The 20,397-nt window shown below is 37.6% G+C and overlaps 2 protein-coding genes across 3 annotated transcripts in view; both read left to right on the top strand.

Moving 5' to 3' along the window:
- The window catches only part of ppt1 (palmitoyl-protein thioesterase 1 (ceroid-lipofuscinosis, neuronal 1, infantile)), a 230,959-nt gene that overhangs the window by 39,271 nt on the left and 171,291 nt on the right, over positions 1-20,397 (top strand). The gene's annotated exons all lie outside the window — the stretch shown is intronic.
- Positions 5,681-20,397, top strand: rad21b (RAD21 cohesin complex component b). 2 transcript variants are annotated; one of them, XM_079878835.1, is made up of 14 exons: positions 5,681-5,790; positions 8,895-9,082; positions 9,886-10,015; positions 10,095-10,194; positions 10,277-10,383; positions 12,228-12,437; positions 12,517-12,642; positions 12,722-12,853; positions 14,359-14,582; positions 14,776-14,929; positions 17,512-17,657; positions 17,738-17,902; positions 19,488-19,571; positions 19,680-20,397. In XM_079878835.1, exons 2-14 carry the CDS (start codon positions 8,939-8,941, stop codon positions 19,869-19,871), a joined length of 1,914 nt encoding a protein of 637 aa, XP_079734961.1. In that variant the 5' UTR covers positions 5,681-5,790; positions 8,895-8,938; the 3' UTR covers positions 19,872-20,397. The 2 variants fall into 2 exon arrangements, with proteins under 2 accessions (XP_079734961.1, XP_079734962.1); XM_079878836.1 differs by having other exon boundaries at positions 5,714-5,790; positions 12,725-12,853.

Consider the following 20,397-nt stretch of genomic DNA (forward strand, 5'->3'; position numbering starts at 1 on the left):
TATATGCACATAAACATCATATTATCCATTTCAAGTATCTCTTACTGAGCATCACATTAGTAAGAATTTTCATCTCTTAACAGTGCATTAAAACATGCCTAAACATCAAGAATATAGTTTTCACATGTTGTAGTAAATTTGGATATATGTGTAACTTAATACGATAATGTTTGGTTTAATTGACTGCTTCTCTTTTTTCATCAGCCAAAATATTTATTGTCGACTAAAATAGCATTTTAGTCAGTAATAGTATAGGAAAAAAATACTATGGAAGTCAATGGCTACCATCACTGTTTGGTTACCAACATTGTTCAAAATATCTTCTTTTGTGTTCAATAACAGAGAAACTCATACAGGTTTGGAACAACATAAGGGTGAGTAAATGATTACATAATTTTCATTTTGGATGAACTATACCTTTAATATTTTATTTTATTAAATGAAATGTTTTTATCCATAATATTTGGTCAATAAAGAGTCATTTGACCAATAAATTACTGTGTCCCATGTCTGGCCATTTTTAGGTAAATTTAACCATCTCTGAATAAGTAATGTTTAAATATTTCTATTTACTAATTATTATTAATAATAATTAAGTAGATTAACTGTTTTCTGCTAATAATAGAGTAATTATTACTCAATTTTTATAAGTAATTAGCTGTGTAATGTATTGAGAAATATTAGGCAGATTTTACCTAATTTCGTTTAGTATATCATAGCTGTTAAAGTCAGGTACTCCTTACTCAAAAATATAGGATGAAATCTACCCAAACAAAATGAGTGCAAATTGTTACCTCACTTTTATTGAGTAGATTCTATAGGTTTGTTTTTACAGTCATGACTAACATCAGTGTGAAATGGGGACATATTGGACAAACTTAAAGGGTATTTTCATCAAAAGATGAAACACAATGACTACATTTAAAAAAAAAAAAAAAAAATTGAAAATTTAAAAACTAACACTTCAGTGGCAGATGATTTACTCATCATCATCACCAGATTTTATTGTGCCCCCCACCTCCAAAATCCCAGTTTAATCCGAGGATAACCTTTATCTGCAACCTAACAGATTGAACACATACAGTGGTGGCCTATAATAATGACGTCTAATGCTTCTACGTCTGTCAGAGAAGAGCTGAGGTTCATCTCAACGCCGCCACGTTTTATATCACAACAGCTTCAGGCGTGTTCTCTTTGAGACGAACGAGCAATTTTTCTCTTTCTACATCATTTCACGGCAATAGTGAGATCAAGGTTACTAGTAAAAGTTCCCCTTTGCCACAGTAAAGCGGGAGATGACACCGCAGCGTTTTGTAGCGCTCTGAGCGTATACTTTAAAGCCGGACACTGAAAGGGAAACAGAATCACTGGCAGAGAGAGAGAGCTTACAATGATGATAACCAAGACAGGCATGAGCACTTACTCACTTTCAGCCTTAAATCACATGTTTCGTCCACTCTTTCTAGCGCATATTGGAGCGTGTTCATGAGAGAAGCAGCAGCAATACGAATTGAGTCGAATTTTTCAAAAAATCTGTTGATCTGCCTTACAAAACAAGTCTGGGCTGTTTCCCAAAAGCATTGTGAGCCTACGTTGATCCTGGAAACCATTTGTTTCTCGAATTGGTTTTCATTAGTTCACAAAAAACACTGATTCTTTTCTCTGCCTCAATACAATAACTGCTCACTGAATGGGGGATTTATCATTGAATGATGACTTTAATATGGGTCTGTTCACACAAAGCTATGACTTCAGAATACCTGTGGTGCACAAGTTATTATTATAGTGGACAACAGCTTTTGGGTTCTTAAAGATAATAAAGATCCATTTTTTTGAGTCCATATCTTGTGTATTAACAAGAAAGATAGTAACCCAAAACTTGCCTCTTCAAAAACCAAACAAAAGCAAACCAGTGGAGGAATCATGTCTTCTAAAGCTAAACGTAGGTGTGTGTGAGACTTTTTAAACTATAAACCATCGTTTCCAGCCAACGTGTGTGTTAATGTGCGTATGACACTTGGCCGGAAGCAATGGTTTATAGTTTAAAATATTAGTCTTTTCCTCACACATACACACCTATTGTTCCGCTTCAGAAGACATTAGCTGAGTCCTAATTTGCATACTATCCAATCCTAAATAGTATTCGAAATTAGAATTAGTGTGTCCAAAATCGTAGTATATTGAAATGAGTATTCTAAAGATGGTCTACTTTTTTGGGTTGGAATCCAAAGTGCAGATCCGTGCACACTATAACGAATAAACATGTATAAAAAGTGTTAAACTACAAACATGGCGGATGTGCGACGGTTTAGTAGAGAGATTTCGTTTCATTTGAGTGATTAATAATAAGTATGTAACCTGATGAAAAGTTATTTATTCAATGTTATCCACATTAAATTTCATCTGCAACAGCATTGTGAACATTTCTAAAGATATGCTTGGGAATTAACTTTTGCATCACTGCAAATTGCAAACACATGAGGAGAGTTCTCTGCATGAAAGACCCACGATCAGCATTAAATTGAATGTGGAGGATTTTAACTATGACAATATGATTGACAGGGCAGTTTAAATGGTGACAGGATACACGTAAGCGACAGAGCTGTCCGTTAAAGACGCAATTATGATCAAGTACAGTAGTATGTCTCAAAGCTTGCCTATACACACTCAAAACATGTACTTTTTCTTCACAAAAATAGTGCATATGTTTAGGGCGTATAAGTAGGCGAATTGGGAGGAAGAAATTGATTCATCCACTGGGGTCTCGTATAAATCACCGTCATGTTCACTTTGCATGGTTTTTTAACTTTTGTGTGCATTATACTCACAGAGATGGACTATTTTTCATCTCTTGATTTGTGCTCATCAGAAGGAAGAAAGTCACAGGAAAGCATGAGGAGAGATTGTTCAATTTTGGCTGAAGTGTCCCTTTAATGACGCTTGAGCTTCAGGCCCCAATTCATTGTACTTGCAGCACCATCTTCTTTAGCCTACTCTTTTCATGGTCCACAGAAGACTGAAAGCCTGTTTTGGAACAACATGAGGGTGAGTATAATTTTCATTTTGGGTGGGTGAACACCTTACCATTTCTGTACCGTGTGGATCACTCAGTCGTGAGTTTCCATCTCTGACATGCCTCGCGATCGCCATTCCTGCGCATCTACAGCAGATTCCATACTGTTGTTCTCATTTCCCACTGGCTGCCGATTCAGATTGCAAATGCACTCATGGTTACTCAAGAGAGCAAGTGCAGATGTCTCCGCTGCGTTTCTGTGTTTCGTCTGCATCTGCCCGCATCCCTGCGCTAATGAGATTCTTAGAGGCCTGATTAAACACACTGAGCTCGAACCTCAGCTGTGACAGTGACGGGCCTATCCAGCCCCGGTGGAGGACATGACCTGAGAGACCACACTGATCAAGAAGGATGGGCAGAGACTTGGTGAAAGAGAGAGAGAGAAGTTTCTCTTCCATTGTTGCTCAAGGTCACTTTCCTTTCCGCTCGCTGAAGAACAAGTGTCCCCTGCCCTGAGACTTGATGGATGTTTCATTCTGGACTGACACTGTGGGCACCATGTGAGAATGAATGCATGACAAAGCCTTCCACAGTAAAGCTCACAAGAGAGTTATGATCATTTCCAATTAAAAGTAAGCAATTCGGTTGTCATGGGGGAGTAATGGAAACTCATACTCTCAGACTCGGAAACCCCTCACCCTAAAGGTAATATGCTGGAAATTACTGTCCCTATATTCATTCCCCAAAGCGCCATGATTTATGCAAAATGCTTTAAGAAGGTGACGCTATTGTCATTAAAAGCAAAGGACGACCTTTAAGGGCATCACGCATGGCTCATATGCACCAAACAGCAGAACACATTTACCTCAGGTTCACTCTACATGAAGATCAGTAGAACGTGTAGGCTATTTGTTACTTAAATACATTAAAAAATATATGCAATGCATGTATGTTTATTTCGATAATTGGTTTTGCTTGGTAATTTTTTCATATGAGTGCAAGAAAACCATGCATTTTTCATATCACTTAGTAAGGCTTTTATATATTACAAAGTAATTGCAGGAGAGTTTTTTATTTATGTGCCCTCATAATCTTTAATCAACATAACTTCCCCAACATCTCTTCTCTTCTCTGACGTGTTTACTGGCACGAGGGCGGGGCAACCTGTCACTCACATGAGATCCACCAATAGCAAACCACAACCATCCAATCAATTCCCTATGGACAAATTCAAGTCACCCCCCTACATTTTTTCTTGTTAAAGGAGCCGTTTCCGCAGATATACATCACAATAAGGGGGAAAAAAACTATCACAACTTCCATTCATGCCAACTTTAATGACTTGAAGAAAGCATGACAAGATTCTTGATGGTAAGTTTTGTAAGGAGTAAATGTATAAGAATTCCAAATGATCAATATGCATCAAGCTCATCTTTATTCATCCGTCCAGATAGCACATGTGCTAAAAAGTGCTTAATCTGGAAAACATCTGTTGTGTACAAACTAACATCTGATCAACGTCTTAGAAAAAGCAGTTTTACATACATGCTAAATCATAAACAATTAAAGATATTTTCTAAATGTCTATTTAACATCTGGCCTGAAACATCTTAAGAGACATATTGAAGATGAGCAAACACTAAAAAATACATCTTGCACGTCTCTGTGATGCGCGTGTGCTATCAGAGACAGTAGTGTGCGTGTGTGTGTGTGTGTGTGTGTGTGTGTGTGTGTGTGAGGCTATGCAGCATCAAACTGCAGTGTTACTTAGGATGGAGTGCGAGCACCATCTGGTGGCTATGACCTGACTTATATGGACATTAAACCCAATTTTATGCATAAAAAAAAGTTTGAAGGCTCCAACTTTCATTTCAACGTGATTTTTCTTATCTATAGCATGTTTGTAGTCTATATTATTTTCAGTGCTTGTTGTAATTGTACAAATTGTAGATTCCTTGGACTATTCCAGAGTATGTTAGGGGTAGTCATCATCAACCTATATCGTTTCTGTTGCAACATTGCAGTTTCATTGCAACTGTAGTAAAACTGCAGTTTGATTCTACATAGCCTCACGCACACTATGTACTGTCCCTGATAGCACACGTCACAGAGACGTCTATTTGGTGTCTGCATATCTATATGTATTTTTTTTTTAGTTTGCTCATCTGCAATATGTCTCCATTCAGATGTTAAAAAGACATTTTGTGTGTTCAAAAAATGTCTTTAAGACGTTTACCATTTAGAATCATAAATAGTTTCATTGCTCTGAATCTGAACCTTAGGCTATGTCACAGTTCCAAGAATACAGATTGCAACGCAAGTCTTTCCTATGATCATCATTCTCACTGTTCTTATTTACGCCCACGTAAAAAAAAAAATAGCAACTTGTTCTACCAAGTGTTCTTCCTGAGAAAGTTATTTGTGCCTTATATAGCTAGAGCCCATTGCCAGAGTGTAAGCTAAACCAAAATTACAGAAATAATGATAATTCATAGAAAAATACAGAAGTCAGAAGTCGCCATAATTTGTATTCACTGTAATTTTCATTCTCAGTTACTATGTGCATGAACTGTGAATGTTATGTCATGCACATTCATGCAGTCTCCCACACTTGTCCTCCATAAGCATCCAGCTCGTTTTATGAACCTCTCAGCGTCGGCGGGAGGGGGGCGTCGCCATTTTGTTTGTTTTAGGGAAACTGTACAGTGGGAGGAGGGAGAGAAAGGTACCCTAGATACGGTTGCTAAATACGGAAAGCTACGATAGGACCGTTGCGCGTAAGTACTTTCGGCGAAAGCATAACTATAAATGCATTTAAGTGCATGCATTGGAATCATCACCATTCGTTTTCGTCATGAAACTTGCTAGAAAATCCCATTCTCTCTCCATAGTAACGTTACACCAGCGACAAATGACAGACGCTGTCACTTCTTTATCACAAAATACGCTAAAATGACTTCTGTGAAGAATGCGTTTGACGCCTTTGCAATGCATGAGCAAAATCCGCACATGGCGCGAGCGCAGGCAGATGTTGATCTCGCGACAGCAGACCGTTTGCTTAGCTCTTCTTTTAGCCGCAGCCTTACAAAACAGTTGTCCTTCGTGTTACATTATTAACGATCGTTAAATTTAACACACATTTCATAGACTTTTACACAGCTCAGGAATAAAGCCATTTAGAGAATAATAAAAGTGCGTAAATAATAAAAGCGCATCACACAGGCCCCGCCATCACTTGCAGTCACACACCCATCTCTGAAATAAGGGGGTATTTATCTAAACAACCATTCTAGATAATTATTTTATTTAACTATAAATACAAATGAATACGGGTATTTAGTACAGTTCTTGCATCAAACATTAAAGTAGTACATCTAACATCATTACCAAACTATAATGTCACCAAACGGAACAGACATTTTTCAGACTGTGATATTTTAATTTGAAATGTGAAAATGTGCTAAAATTATGACTGCTGTCTTTAAACAAATCTATTAGTCCTAAACATTTCCGATAAACAACCAAGCAAGCAGTATTAAATAACTAGCAATATATAACTTAATAACCAGTGTTGGGGGTAGTAACTCGTTACAAGTAACGTTAATTACGTAATCAGATTACTTTTTTCAAGTAACTATAAAAGTAATTCATTTCTTTTAAATTTACAACAAAATATTAGTTACTTTTTCAAATAAGTGACGCAAGTTACAATTGTTTTCCCATTTATTGACTGACAGTTCTCCTGTCTGCATGTTGAGAGAAATTGGGTGTAAGTGTTGTAAACATGATGGTTATTGATTGTAGTAGGCTACTATTAAATGCATTTACTCATCTCACTTGCACAAAAAGTTTCAGCATTCCTCAAAATGAATAGAAACCGTTAAATGCAAACTCATAATATTATGCAAACCTGCAATAATTATGTGAAATAATGTATTTTTTGTAGGCTATGTATTTTTAATCTCACTGTTTTTGCTGCTGACCTTCATTTGCAAAACAAACAAACAAGCAAGCCCAGCCCAGGTTAGAAAAAGTAATGCAAAAGTAACATAATGCATTACTATTACTATGCATTAAATGTGCAAGTAAGAACATGCTTTATGACTACAAACGTAATAATGTAAATGCAAACTGCAGAAGGTTCTAGATGACTTTATTTAAAAGTCATCTAGACTCTTTAAGAGCAAACAAACGAACATGGATACATGAAATTACAATGAACAGAAACTTAATTGAATGTTGACTTTTTAGAGCATGTAACATGCTCAGGGAGCACATGATGATAATGGCAGACATGAATTATTAAATCATATTTTAGGATTATTTGAAACAAACGGTGTGACGGAAATTAATCTGAATATCACTAATAACAGTTTCCTGAGCTGTCTACCATTGTTTGGGCAGACTGACATTCCGGCACAACCTCAAACAAACAGCAACGTGCATCTACAGCATTCAAAGGGCATAAAACTGCATATGGCTTGGTTAAAGTTATCTCTGCATTAGGGATGCAAATGTATCGATAAATTCATTAATCATTAATTGATTGACCTTATCGATCGATTAACGATTAACTGATAAGCGGCTATTTTCCTGAGAATGTAAATTTCTCACGGTATCAATAGTGTCTTTAACATAAAAAGTTTGCTTATAGGCTACTGAATAAAAATGCATGATATATTGCTCAATTTATGTTTTATTGTAACAGTTGGGATACGGTACAGATAATGGCATTTATGTAGTTTAACAAAATAAATTATCTACAGAAAATTAAAATACATAAAAAATAATTGTGCACCTGTTGCATGTGAAACATTAAGCAACATAAAATACATTTTAAATAAAAATCTATATGGGTAGGCTTAGCCTACAATATTAAGCCTACATATAATAATCTATCTGGTAAACTACTTGAATGAAAAACTTGAAACATTAGCAGCAGCAGCACTTATAATCCCCCTTGGTCTGAGAAAGGTAACAGTAAGATTACTAGAACTGGAAACTTCAAATATAGAACTGAACACAATTTAAATCATCCCTGAGGAAGGTGACAGTAAAATTAGAGGGCGTCCCTCGTTTACACTGTCAGTGAAATGTGACCAAATTCCGATTTTTTGCTCACATGTGTGATGTGGCACAGATCCGATGTGTTCTATGACAGTGTAAACAGGAAAAAACGCATGCATTCGGATATATCGAGATCGGTTTCAGGCCTCATTCATATGTGGAAATAAATCGGATATGTGCCAATGCGACTGTCATGTAAACAGGCGGATCGGATTTTCTGAGGCGTTAGGCAATTAACGTCTCCGCGGTTTAATGACGAGAGAAACCCCGATGTTCGAAGCCTCATGCTTGGTTTCTTTTTTGCCGCCTCAGGTTTGTGTCGGGTCTCTCGCCGCCCGCGAGAATCTCGTGTCACGTTCGCAATGTTCAATTAGCCGACAATTAATTTAATTTAATCGAGTAAATTCTTGTCGACAATTAATCGATAATCGATTAACCGTTTACATCCCTACTCTGCATACACTCTCAGAAGAAAAAAAAAAGGAAGCCGAAAGCTGTCACTGGGGCGGTACCCTATCAAAAGGTTCATATTGGCACCAAATGTGAACATTTTAGTGTCCAAATGGTGCATAGTACCTGTTTAAAGGGTAGTATTATTATAGATAATAGGTAATATTTTGTGCATTTTTTGACACAGGTGTGGTCAACCTTCCTGAGTCCCAGGTCCCAGTGACAGTTTTTGTGTCTGAGTGCTGGGAGCCTGGGACTGAGGAAAGTCTTAACATCAGAAAATGACACAAAACCTTTAAGAGCAATCAAATCAATAATTGTGATGTAGTGTTATTCCTAACACCAGTGCCATTTGATTCTGCAGGTTCAGCGTCCCCCTCCACCTCAGTGTGAGAAGGTGCAGGGACGATGTTCTACGCCCACTTTGTCCTCAGCAAGCGTGGGCCGCTGGCCAAAATCTGGCTGGCGGCCCACTGGGATAAGAAGCTGACCAAAGCACATGTGTTTGAGTGCAATCTGGAGAGCAGCGTAGAGAGCATCATCTCTCCAAAGGTCAATGGATTCTCTTGAAATCACGCTGTTTAGGTTTTTTGTGGATTCCATCTTTGTTCTGTATTGTTTTTAAATGCTTAAAATGTATTTCAGACCTTTTTAGAGGAATAGTGCTGTTCACAATATATTATATAAATATAATATAACACAATATAACTGAAATTTTGTAGTCCTAAGACCCAACCTCAATTTGCACAAATTTTCGTTCAGAATTTTGCAGATTCTGAAAGTTCTGTTTATATGAACCCTAAACGCATACATGTAATCCGATGCACATATTGATTTACATATGCATATTGATTTTATTACGTGTATTCAGGACTAAACTGCATTCGTGGTGCATTCGTAGTGCCCAATCAGCACATTCACCGCGATAATGTTACTGGAACTACTATATAAATGTATAAATGACATTTTTGCATTTATAATGCATATTATATTATTATATTATATATATTATATTTGCATTTACTAAATAATGTTTTCCTGTTGATTGGATTATTTCAGGTCTACACCGACCCCCAAATTTCATGTGGATCGAGCTCATTCGGAGTGTTTTCATGATGACAATTGACTCATCAATCCAATTATAAACAGATTATTTGGGTGCATGTACACGTTGCAACTGATATCTATGCTTAGAACAAACCGTGAGATCTCTTTTAGTAATGATCACAGACCTTTACTCATAAATCAAAAACCGCTATTCAAAAATCACATTAGAAATTCCCTCTGGGATGCTTGCAAATTGACATCATGACTGAGTAGCTCCATTTACTTCTAATATGTGCTTCATTTGATAGGTAAAAATGGCTCTCCGTACATCTGGACATTTACTCCTGGGCGTGGTGAGGATCTACCACAGAAAAGCCAAGTACCTGCTGGCAGACTGCAATGAGGCTTTTATTAAGATTAAAATGGCTTTTCGCCCAGGTAAGTTGTGGCTGGACTACATAAGAGGTTGATCCTGTTGCACTGCAAGAGATAATATTTAGTGCATTGTTTGACACAGGTGTGGTCGACCTGCCTGAGGAGAACCGTGAAGCTGCTTACAACGCCATCACGTTACCTGAGGAGTTTCACGACTTCGATCAGCCTCTTCCCGACCTGGAGTATGTGAAACCTTAACTTGTAGATGTCATGTAATTGTAGTATGCTGTCAGTGTTGACCCTTCCCTGTGTTGTGGATTGCAGCGACATTGACGTTGCTCAACAGTTCACCCTGAATCAGTCCCGTGTGGAGGAGATCACCATGCGAGAAGAAGTGGGGAACCTCAGTCTACTGCAAGAGACTGATTTTGGTATGGCATAAAAAGCATCATCTTTACTCATGGGATTGCTTTAGAACATGCTTTATGTGGATCAAAGCTGTTTGTATTATACATGTTCACCTTTCTTCAGTGTGTAATGTTGCTGTTTGAGCATGAAAAAGATCTGCATAGTTACAAAACACAAAGTCCCTCCAGTGGGAGTTATTCTCTTTATCAGTGTCACTGTTTCTGAACTCCCTGAAACGCCTCCATTGTAGTCTTGAGTTTTCTTCCGGGAACGTCACAATATTCCTCATTTAAATAATTAATATGCAGAATAAAGGGGCGGGGCCTGGTTGAGTTAGTTAGTAGTGTGTTAAACTGGCGGTTATGGTAAGGGGCGGGTCATTTCCCAAACACGCTCAAAACGCTTGACCAATCACAACACACTGGTCCAGCCGACCAATCAGAGCACAGTGTGCTTTTCAGAAGGAGGGGCTTCACAGAGACAGGAACTAAACAGGGCCCGGTTCCCCAAAACGTTCTTATCGCTAAGTAGTTCTTAACCTATTCCTTAACCTCTCTCTTAACGTTATGGCACGATTCCAGACACGTTCGTACACTAAGTATATCTTCTGTAAGTCACACTTTCGGAAGGTTGGTCTGGACCACTCTTAGCTTCACCTTATCACTGTTGCAGGTCTATACGAATATAATTCTGAAGTTTTAATACACCCAGACAGTGTTCAGTTAGGTTAATTCATGTGTTTTCATGCAAAGAATAAAATTGTCATTACACTGATTGTTGTTAGATTTTTAATTATATTATTATACAATATTATTAATTTAATTAAAGAGCGCTTTTAAAGGCCAGTGAAAGCATAGGCTACTGTCAGTTAAGTCCTATTCGGACGCTAATATTGTTTCTCATGGGCTCGTCCGGTATTTTAAACATTTACAGGGGTAAGTCGGTGATTTTAGTGCCGTCCGAATCCATAATATCAGTGTTTTTCTCACCCAACCCGCGTAAAAATCCCTGGCCAAATTAGTACCTACTGTTTTTTGACAAACTGATCGTGTGGTGATTTAATTGCCGTCTGAATCCACATCTCTGAGTTTACAAGAAGAGATTCAAAATCCACTGTTTAAATCCTTTTTGATCACTGCCGAGCACCGAGATGTAGGCCTACACTTTTATTATTGAAATGTTGGAAAGTATTTACAAGAACAATATTTCATCGCAGCTTCACCCCTCAGCGAACAAAAATGGGAAAGAGAAGAAAGCACGTAAACATTTGAAATGGTTATTATGGCAGCAATATATGATACAATTTAAAATATGTAGGCTAGGCTATTATAGGCTATTATAGTTTGGGTTATTTTTTTAATAATATCCCATGAGTCCTAATAAAGGCAATTTCAACTATTTCTAAAGTGCTTCTTTTATAAAGAACACCACTTTCTCACATAAAGCAGTGAAACAGCGCCTGGACAAGAGAATAATTCATTCTCGAGTCATCGATATCAGCAGATTCAGCACCATCGCCACGGACAGCACCCGGTAACGTCACACGTAAGAAGGAATATCTTAAGCAGCTTCCTATAAGGTATGGTTTGGGGAACACACTTAGGAACATAAACAACTTTGGTAAGATATATCTTTCGAGTCTTCTTAGCGCGCTAAGAGTGAGCGTTATCAGGGAACCGGGCCCAGAGCGTTACTGACAGACTGGGAAGAGAGGAGCTGGAATAATGTCAAATATGTAAAAAATAAGAACATTCAAGCATGAAAACCTATTCTAGTATCTATTCTATGAATAGGTCCTCTTTAAGCTGATTATTGCACTCCTTCTCATACAGTAGATAATTAATAGCCAACACATTTTCCTCGACAGCTGATTTTGGGATGGATGACCGAGAGATGATGCGAGAGGAAGGTGCGTTTGAAGTGGACATCATCCATGGGGCGTCTGTGTCTAACCTGCTGCTGGAGTCAGAGTCGAGTAGCGTACAGATGGCTGACAAGTCCAATCACCTAGAGTACGACCAATACAAGGATGACTTTGGAGACAACCCTATGGAGAGCACAGAGGGAGGCATGCTGGGTAAGAGAGGCATCCATAAGCACAAAGCAGCATTTGAAAGCGTCCGTTGAGACTGAGCTGGCTGCTCGCTGTATTACAGTGGACAAGCTGCTCAGTAATGAAGATGGAGGCGGTATTTTTGATGACCCTCCTGCCATCGCTGAGGGTGTGATGATGCCCCAAGACCACGGTGGAGATGATGAGGATGATTTCGACAACCTTTCACGTAAAAAGCATACAACAATATGTTATCATCTATATCACATGTTTGCATAATAATAGAAATGCTGTATTTTGTCCAATAGCAGCAGGAGGTCCAGACAGTCCTGATTCTGGTCCTGTTGAGCAGCTGCCCACCATGACAGACCAGACTGAACAGACCACCCTAGTCCATAATGAGGAGGAGGCTTTTGCTTTGGAGCCCATCGACATCACAGGTCAGCCAGAACAGATAATAGTGCAGTACTACAGGTCTTAAAGGGATAGTTCAACCAAAATCCTGTCATCATTTACTCACCCTCAAGATGTTCCAAAGTTGTATAAATTTCTCTGTTCTGCTGAACACAAAGGAAGATATTTTGAAGAATATGGGTAACCAAACAGTTGATGCGCCCCATTGACTTCCATAGTATGGAAAAGAATACTATGGTAGTCAATGGGGCCTGAGATCTGCTTGGTTACAAACATTTTAATTTTTGGGTGAACTATCCCTTTAATAATAAGGTTGTGCAGTTTACACAACTGATCATATAGTTTCTGCTGATTTAAATGTCACCAATGTAAAGTTATCTAACTGACTGACACTTGCGTTTTGTCAAAACATTTTTAGTGCTGGGAAAAAATTAATCACAATTAATCGCATCCAAAATAAAAGTTTGTGTTTGCATAATATATGTGTGTATACTGTGTATAATTATTTTGTATATGTAAATACACACATATGCATGTATATATTTAAGATTTTTATTTATTTATATATAAATTATATATATTTATATATAATATAAATTATGTATAAATGTATATACAGTATATACATGCAAATATTTCTTAAATAAATACATGCATATGTGTGTATTTATATATACAAAATAATTATACACAGTATACACACATATATTATGCAAACACAAACTTTTATTTTGAATGCGATTAATCGCGATTTTATTGTGTAGGATATTTTATATGATCAATAATGATATTGTTTATTCATTATTATATTAATTATATCTCATTGTTTTCTAACAAATGTATGTTGATGAATTTTTAGCTGTTACATAATTATATTGTTAATATATTATTTTATATATTATTATATCTGTTGTATAATTTCCATCTATTATTGCAAATTAACCTTATAAATAATTTATTGTAATTTTTCTTTAATAAAATTTTATTTCTGATGCATAACAATTTGTTGTTATAAATAATATGCATGTATGTAATATTATTTATTAAAATAGGGTTGAATGTTTATTAAAGGGATACTCCAGCCAAACATGAAATATTCTGTCATAATTTACTCACTCTCATGTTGTTCCAAAACTGCTCCAAACTTTCTTTCGTCTGTGGAAAATAAAAGAAGATATTTTGAATGAAGTAACCAAAAATTTTATTTTTCAATTCAATGGGAACCCAAACTGTTAAGTCCCACTAAAGAATGTATGTCATAAAGGTTTGAAACGGCATGAGGTTGAGTAAATGATGACAGAATTGTAATTTTTGGGACTATCCCTCTAAGAAAAACCAACACAAATGATTTATAAGGTTTTTAATGTACAATTATCTATGGTGAGCAAGTGAAAAAAAATAAAAAATGTTTTTTTGAGCCCTGAAATACTGCATTAGTTACTTAACAGCATTTTGTGCCAATTCACCTGAAGTTCTCTTGCAAACAAAATGTCACTTTGCCTTTCATCATACCAAACTCATACATTAATAGTGAAAGAAACCAAAGCGAAGAGAAAGAGGAAGCTGATTGTGGACAGTGTGAAGGAGCTGGACAGTAAGACCATCCGTGCCCAGCTGAGCGATTACTCCGACATTGTCACCACTCTGGATCTGGCTCCCCCCACCAAGAAGCTGATGATGTGGAAGGAGACAGGAGGAGTGGAGAAGCTGTTTTCTCTGCCAGCTCAGCCTCTCTGGAACAGCCGACTGCTCAAGGTCAGGACAGATCCCGGGAACAAGCTGTGAGACATTAATACAGGCTTTAGTGCAACAAAATACATAAGTAGCCTTGGATATGTCTCTTTTTGGCACTCTTTTGCTCATAATAATACACAGAAACAACTTGTTTGGACAGTTTTTTGTAGTCTTGCCATTAAAGTGTAGTGAATTGCTGTACTCGTCTGTGCAGATGTTCACACGCTGCCTGACCCCTCTGGTTCCCGATGAACTGAGGAAGAGGAGGAAGGGTGGAGAAGCAGACAGCTTGGATGAGTTCCTCAAAGACCTGGAGAACCCTGAGGTTCCTCGGGAAGAGGCCCTGTCTCAGCAAAGAGACATCATTGGTAAAATTGGCTGACTCGTGCCACTAGAGCTGCATAATTTATCATTAAAAGATCACGATCTCGATTCAGACACCCGCGCGATCTTATTCCTTAATGACTATGAGTCTGCTAGATGTCTATTTGACAAGTACGATCACAGAGAACATTCAGATCTGAGTTCTGACTCAGAGAGAACAGTTGTCATGTATAGATATGAAACAGCTTGACGAATAGCTTGACGTCATATTTCTGTCCTACAATAATTCAAATGATCACTGAAGTACTGGGATACAAACACTGATGTCTACAGTAGTGATCAAAATAGAGTAAATCACCTTTTGAAAGAAACTCGATGCTTCAAATAAAGATCAATTACATTGTTACACCAGTAGGTGGCGACAAGTGACTGTAAAAAATATATTTGTTATTCATTCAAGAGATTCGTTCAAAATTGCTGATTCAGTCTTTATGGTCATTGAATCATTCGTTCAGACTGATTTTATAAATAATAATAAAAAATAATAATAATAAATTCAAATTAATTAGATATTTTAAAATAGACTGCGGCAATTAACATTTTGTAACACCTCTAAAGAAGATATTTTGAATGAAGTAACCAAAAATTTTATTTTTCAATTCAATGGGAACCCATTTGTCATGTTATTTTGTTTATTTGTTTTATTTAGAATCTAGGGAGAATCATAATCTCTACTTTAAACGATTTTTTTTTAAAAACTAACTGAAGACTTGAGTAATTAAGCTGAAAATTCAGCTTTGCCAAGTCAAGTCATCTTCATTTATATAGCGCTTTTAACAATGTAGATTGTTTCAAAGCAGCTTTACAGAGATAAACGTATAATTTAAGGTAACAGAGAATGTTTTGGCTTTATAGCGGTTCTTTAATAAAGTTATTTTACAGCTAAAGTTAGTTTTGATTGATTCGCTTCCGTCGCAACGATCATTTGTTATTAAATTAGGGGCCGCTAAGACGACACCATTCTCTCTACACAGACTTTGAACGCGAACCTGTGAGAAACGCTGATGGCGTTCACATGCGCATTAAGAACTGCTTCTATAGTTATGTGCGTTTGAATATATGTGCGCAGGTTTGGAATTCCCTACAAACCAAGCCTAAACAAATTACTGGTGTTTCCTTATAGTTTTGATTCAGAATTTTATTTTATTTTATCAATTCGGGGTAGATACGCAAATTGAGTTCCCGACGACGCTTTATCTGTAGAGTGGGAAAGGGATCCTCCATAGGGAGAGACTAGTTGGCACTTCAGCACTGCGTTGACATCGGGTCCAGGCGAAGGGCCTTCGTCAGATCTGGATCCGGCAGGCTGCGGGAAAACCTCGGGATAAACAAAGACACTAAAATTAGCGTAGATGCCATTCTTCTCATGATGTAACAAGTACATCAGGATTTATGGGAAGTGTTCCCGGTTCCAGCTGACCTAATCTATGCAGCCTAACACTGAATTATAGAAGTCTATAATGTATTATGTGAATGCTATGTCAAAGAGATGTGTTTTTAGTCTAGCTTTGAACTGACAGAGTGTTTCTGCTTCCTGGACAATGTTAGGAAGATTGTTCCAAAGTTTTGGTGCTAAATAGGAAAAGGATCTACCGCCAGCAGTCGATTTTGATATTCTAGGTATTATCAACTGGCCGGAATTTTAAGATCGCAATAGACGTGAAGGACTATAATGCGTTAAGAGCTTGCTCAAGTACTGCGGAGCTAAACCATTTAGTGCTTTGTAAGTAATCAGCAATATTTTAAAATTGATGCAGTTTTGACAGAACTGGGCTAATATGGTTATACTTCCTGGTTCTGGTAAGAACTCGAGCTGCTGCGTTTTGAACTAGCTGTAGTTTGTTTATTAAGCGTGCAGGGCAACCACCCAGTAGAGCATTACAATAATCTAGCCTTGAGGTCATGAACGCATGAACTAATTGTTCCGCATTTGTCAATGAGAGCATATGACGTAATTTAGATATATTTTTAAGATGGAAAAATGCGGTTTTACAGATACTAGACACGTGACTTTCAAATGAAAGATTGGTATCAAAGAGCACACCCAGGTTCCTAACCGACGACGAAGACTTAACAGAGCAGCCATCAAGTGTTAGACAGTATTCTAGGTTATTATGTGAGGACGTTTTTTGTCCAATAATTAGAATCTCTGTTTTTTCAGAATTTAGAAGTAGGAAATTACGAGTCATCCAGTTTTTTATATCAGCTATGCATTCTGTTAATTTAGTGAATTGGTAAGTTTCGTTAGATTTTGAAGAAATATAGAGCTGAGTATCGTCAGCATAACAGTGGAAGCTAATTCCATGTTTCCTAATGATATCTCCTAATGGTAGCATGTACAGAGTGAACAGCAGCGCATTTACATTTTGCATCACATTTAAAAATATATTCAAATAAAAAAACAGTTCTTTTAAATTGTAATATTATTTCACTGTTTTTACTGTATTTTTGATAAAATAAATGCAACTTTGGTGAGCTTTTTCAGAAACATTTGGAAAAAAATATACCGACCCCAAACTTTTGAACCGTAGTTTTCTACTTTTATCACTAATGCCCGTTTTTGCAGACCAGACCATCTTGGAGGAGCCCAGTGTTCTGCAGGCTTCAGCCATGGAGGGCAGTCGCACAACCCTCGATGAATCAGTCATGCCTCCTCCATCCGGACACCGCGGACAGAAGCGCAAAGCTCAGGACGCAGAGCCTGCCTTACCTGTGAGATCTCGAGTCAGTGAGGCTAATGACCCCACTGTATATGGGTTTCTAATTCTGTGCTCTCACCTGTTTTCCCAAAGATGCTTGAGGATGATCGCTCCTCCATTGTTTCCACGCAACACGTGAACATGCAGCAGGTGGACCTTCCTCCTGAGGAACCCACCAGCATCTCACAGCTCATGCCTGAGTTCGACCTGATAGGAGAGAAGAGCAAAGACAAGAAGGATGATGAGGAGGAGGATGAGGTGAGGAGGCTTTAATAGCCACAAATCATGGAGTTAAATTAGAAAAACTGTTATTATTCAAGACTAATGCTTAGTTTTTTTTTAATAAGAAAACCTGAAAACCCAAACAATCTGCAGTCGCTTTCAAGTTTTCAGATTTAAGCATTGTAATAGTAGAATTTTTACATTTTAAATGCCTAATTTTTTGTAGAATTTATAATTTTGCTACTCCTATGTATCTTTTATATTTCTTTTTCGATTTTAGTTTTGATCAGTTATTTAAAATATATATATATGTGGGGCACACTGGTTGTAAAGCTATTTGCCATTCACTGTTCACTTTTGCATTAGAAAATGTATTTTCAGATCCCTTCACTCAGTTTAAGAGGACATTTTATGCTTTTTTTTACATGTTCAGCTTTCTTTAGTGTGTAATGTTTGAACATTAAAAAAGGTCTGCAAAGTTACAATGCACAGTCTCTCCCTGAACTCCCTGAAACGCCTCCATTGTAGTCTTGCGTTTTCTTCCGGGAACGAACACGCCACAATATTCCTCATTTAAATAATTAATATGCAGAATAAAGGGGCGGGGCCTGGTTGAGTTAGTTAGTAGTGTGTTAAACTGGTGGTTATGGTAAGGGGCGGGACATTTCCCAAACACGCTCGAAGCACTTGACCAATCACAACACACTGATCCAGCCGACCAATCAGAGCACAGTGTGCTTATCAGAAGGAGGGGCTTCATAGAGACAGGAACTAAACAGGGGTGCGTTTCCCGAAAGCATCGTTAGCCAACTATGGTCGCAAGTTCCATTGTTATCAGCATAGTTCAACGATTTGGTGTTTCCCGAAACCATCGTTCTAACGAACATTCGCAAACAGCATCGCAAAGTTGTGTGGTTGGAACGACAGCCCTCCACCTGTGGTTAGAAGCAGAGTTTCTAGTTTACATGAGATGTAGACTGAATAAATCCTTATCTTGAGCCAAATAAGCAAGCTGACATTCAGTACAACCTGTGTCTTTTATTTAGAATACATACAAATGTCATTTACGTCTTTTAGTTTGTCAAGAGATTTAAAGCACCGTTTTTGAAGACTGCGCATGTGCGAACGTGCTCTACTATTTAAGAACGAGCCAAATATTGAGTCTGGTAATAAAGCAAAATAACTGAGAAAAAATAGAAATGGTCTTCAGATGCCATGTCTGTAACTTATATGACAAAATCTAGTGTTAATTCGATCTCAAACAGATTAATTAAAATAAGTTATTAGTCCACCACGTGCGAGACGTCATAAACCAACGTGGTTGAACGATACTTTGCGACATACGGTTTCGGGAAACAGTCGTGACTAGCTGGTTGATTTCTCCAACGATGCATCGTACTATGGTAGTTAAGCAGCGAGCTATATAGTTGTACGGGAAACGCACCCCAGAGCGTTACTGAGTACTGACAGACTGGGAAGAGAGGAGCTGCAATAATGGAGAATATGGGAAAAATATGTTTTTTGAACATTCAAGAATGAAAACCCAAAAGAGTACAGCCCAAAAACTAAATGAAATGTTTGTAAAAGGGTTCCATTTAAATCAGATTTTTTTGTTTACAAGGAGGAGGAAGGTCAGAGCGGAGACCAGGATCAGGAAGAGAGGAGGTGGAACAAGAGGACACAGCAGATGCTGCACGGTTTACAGGTTTGGCAGAATTTAAACATGCGTCTTATAGCAATAATGCAATAAACTGATTTTATATCAACAAATACCCTTTTTATTCCCCTGACTGCTTCCTCTTACTTCCTACAGAGAGTCATTGCTAAGACCGGAGCAGAATCGATCAGCTTGCTGGAACTGTGCAGAAACAACAACAAGAAACAAGCAGCTGCGAAGTTCTACAGTTTTCTGGTGCTAAAGAAACAGCAGGCGGTGGAGCTCACGCAGGACGAACCCTACAGCGACATCGTCGCCGCCCCGGGCCCCAGGTTTCACATCATATAGACTCTCACAGCTCAACACTGGCAGATTGTGTTCTTTTTAATGGTTTTGTTTGTATATGATGTGTTACGTATATCTGTGCATGTGCATTTTAATGCATACTACACGTGCTCTCTGTCTCACATGGGGAAAAAAAGACTTTTATAATGTCGAAAAAGTGCTTCTTATAGCAATTTGCAAAGGCTTTGAGTCTTTAATCATGTTTTTCAGACGCTTCTGTTTCATATTATTTAATGCCGTTTTGCATGCTTTGAATTACATGTTGACATGCAACATACTTGTTTACTTTCATGAAAGTGTTTTCTTTGTCGTTTAAACTTAAAAGAGTAACATTTTAGCTGCTCCAAAGATATAAAATTAAAAGTTCATACTTTGTATGTTTAAAAAAGTATAATGAATGAACTATCGAGTGTTTTGTGTTTAGTTTTTCAAAAAGCTACTACTGTAACAATACTATTTCTCTCAAGTCTCCCTGAGCTTCAGTGTTGTGAACATTCACCCAAAAGCAGCGTTAGTTCCGCTTGTCAGC

This window comes from Squalius cephalus (genome assembly GCF_949319135.1).
Source record: "Squalius cephalus genome assembly, chromosome: 8".
Lineage (NCBI taxonomy): Eukaryota > Metazoa > Chordata > Actinopteri > Cypriniformes > Leuciscidae > Squalius > Squalius cephalus.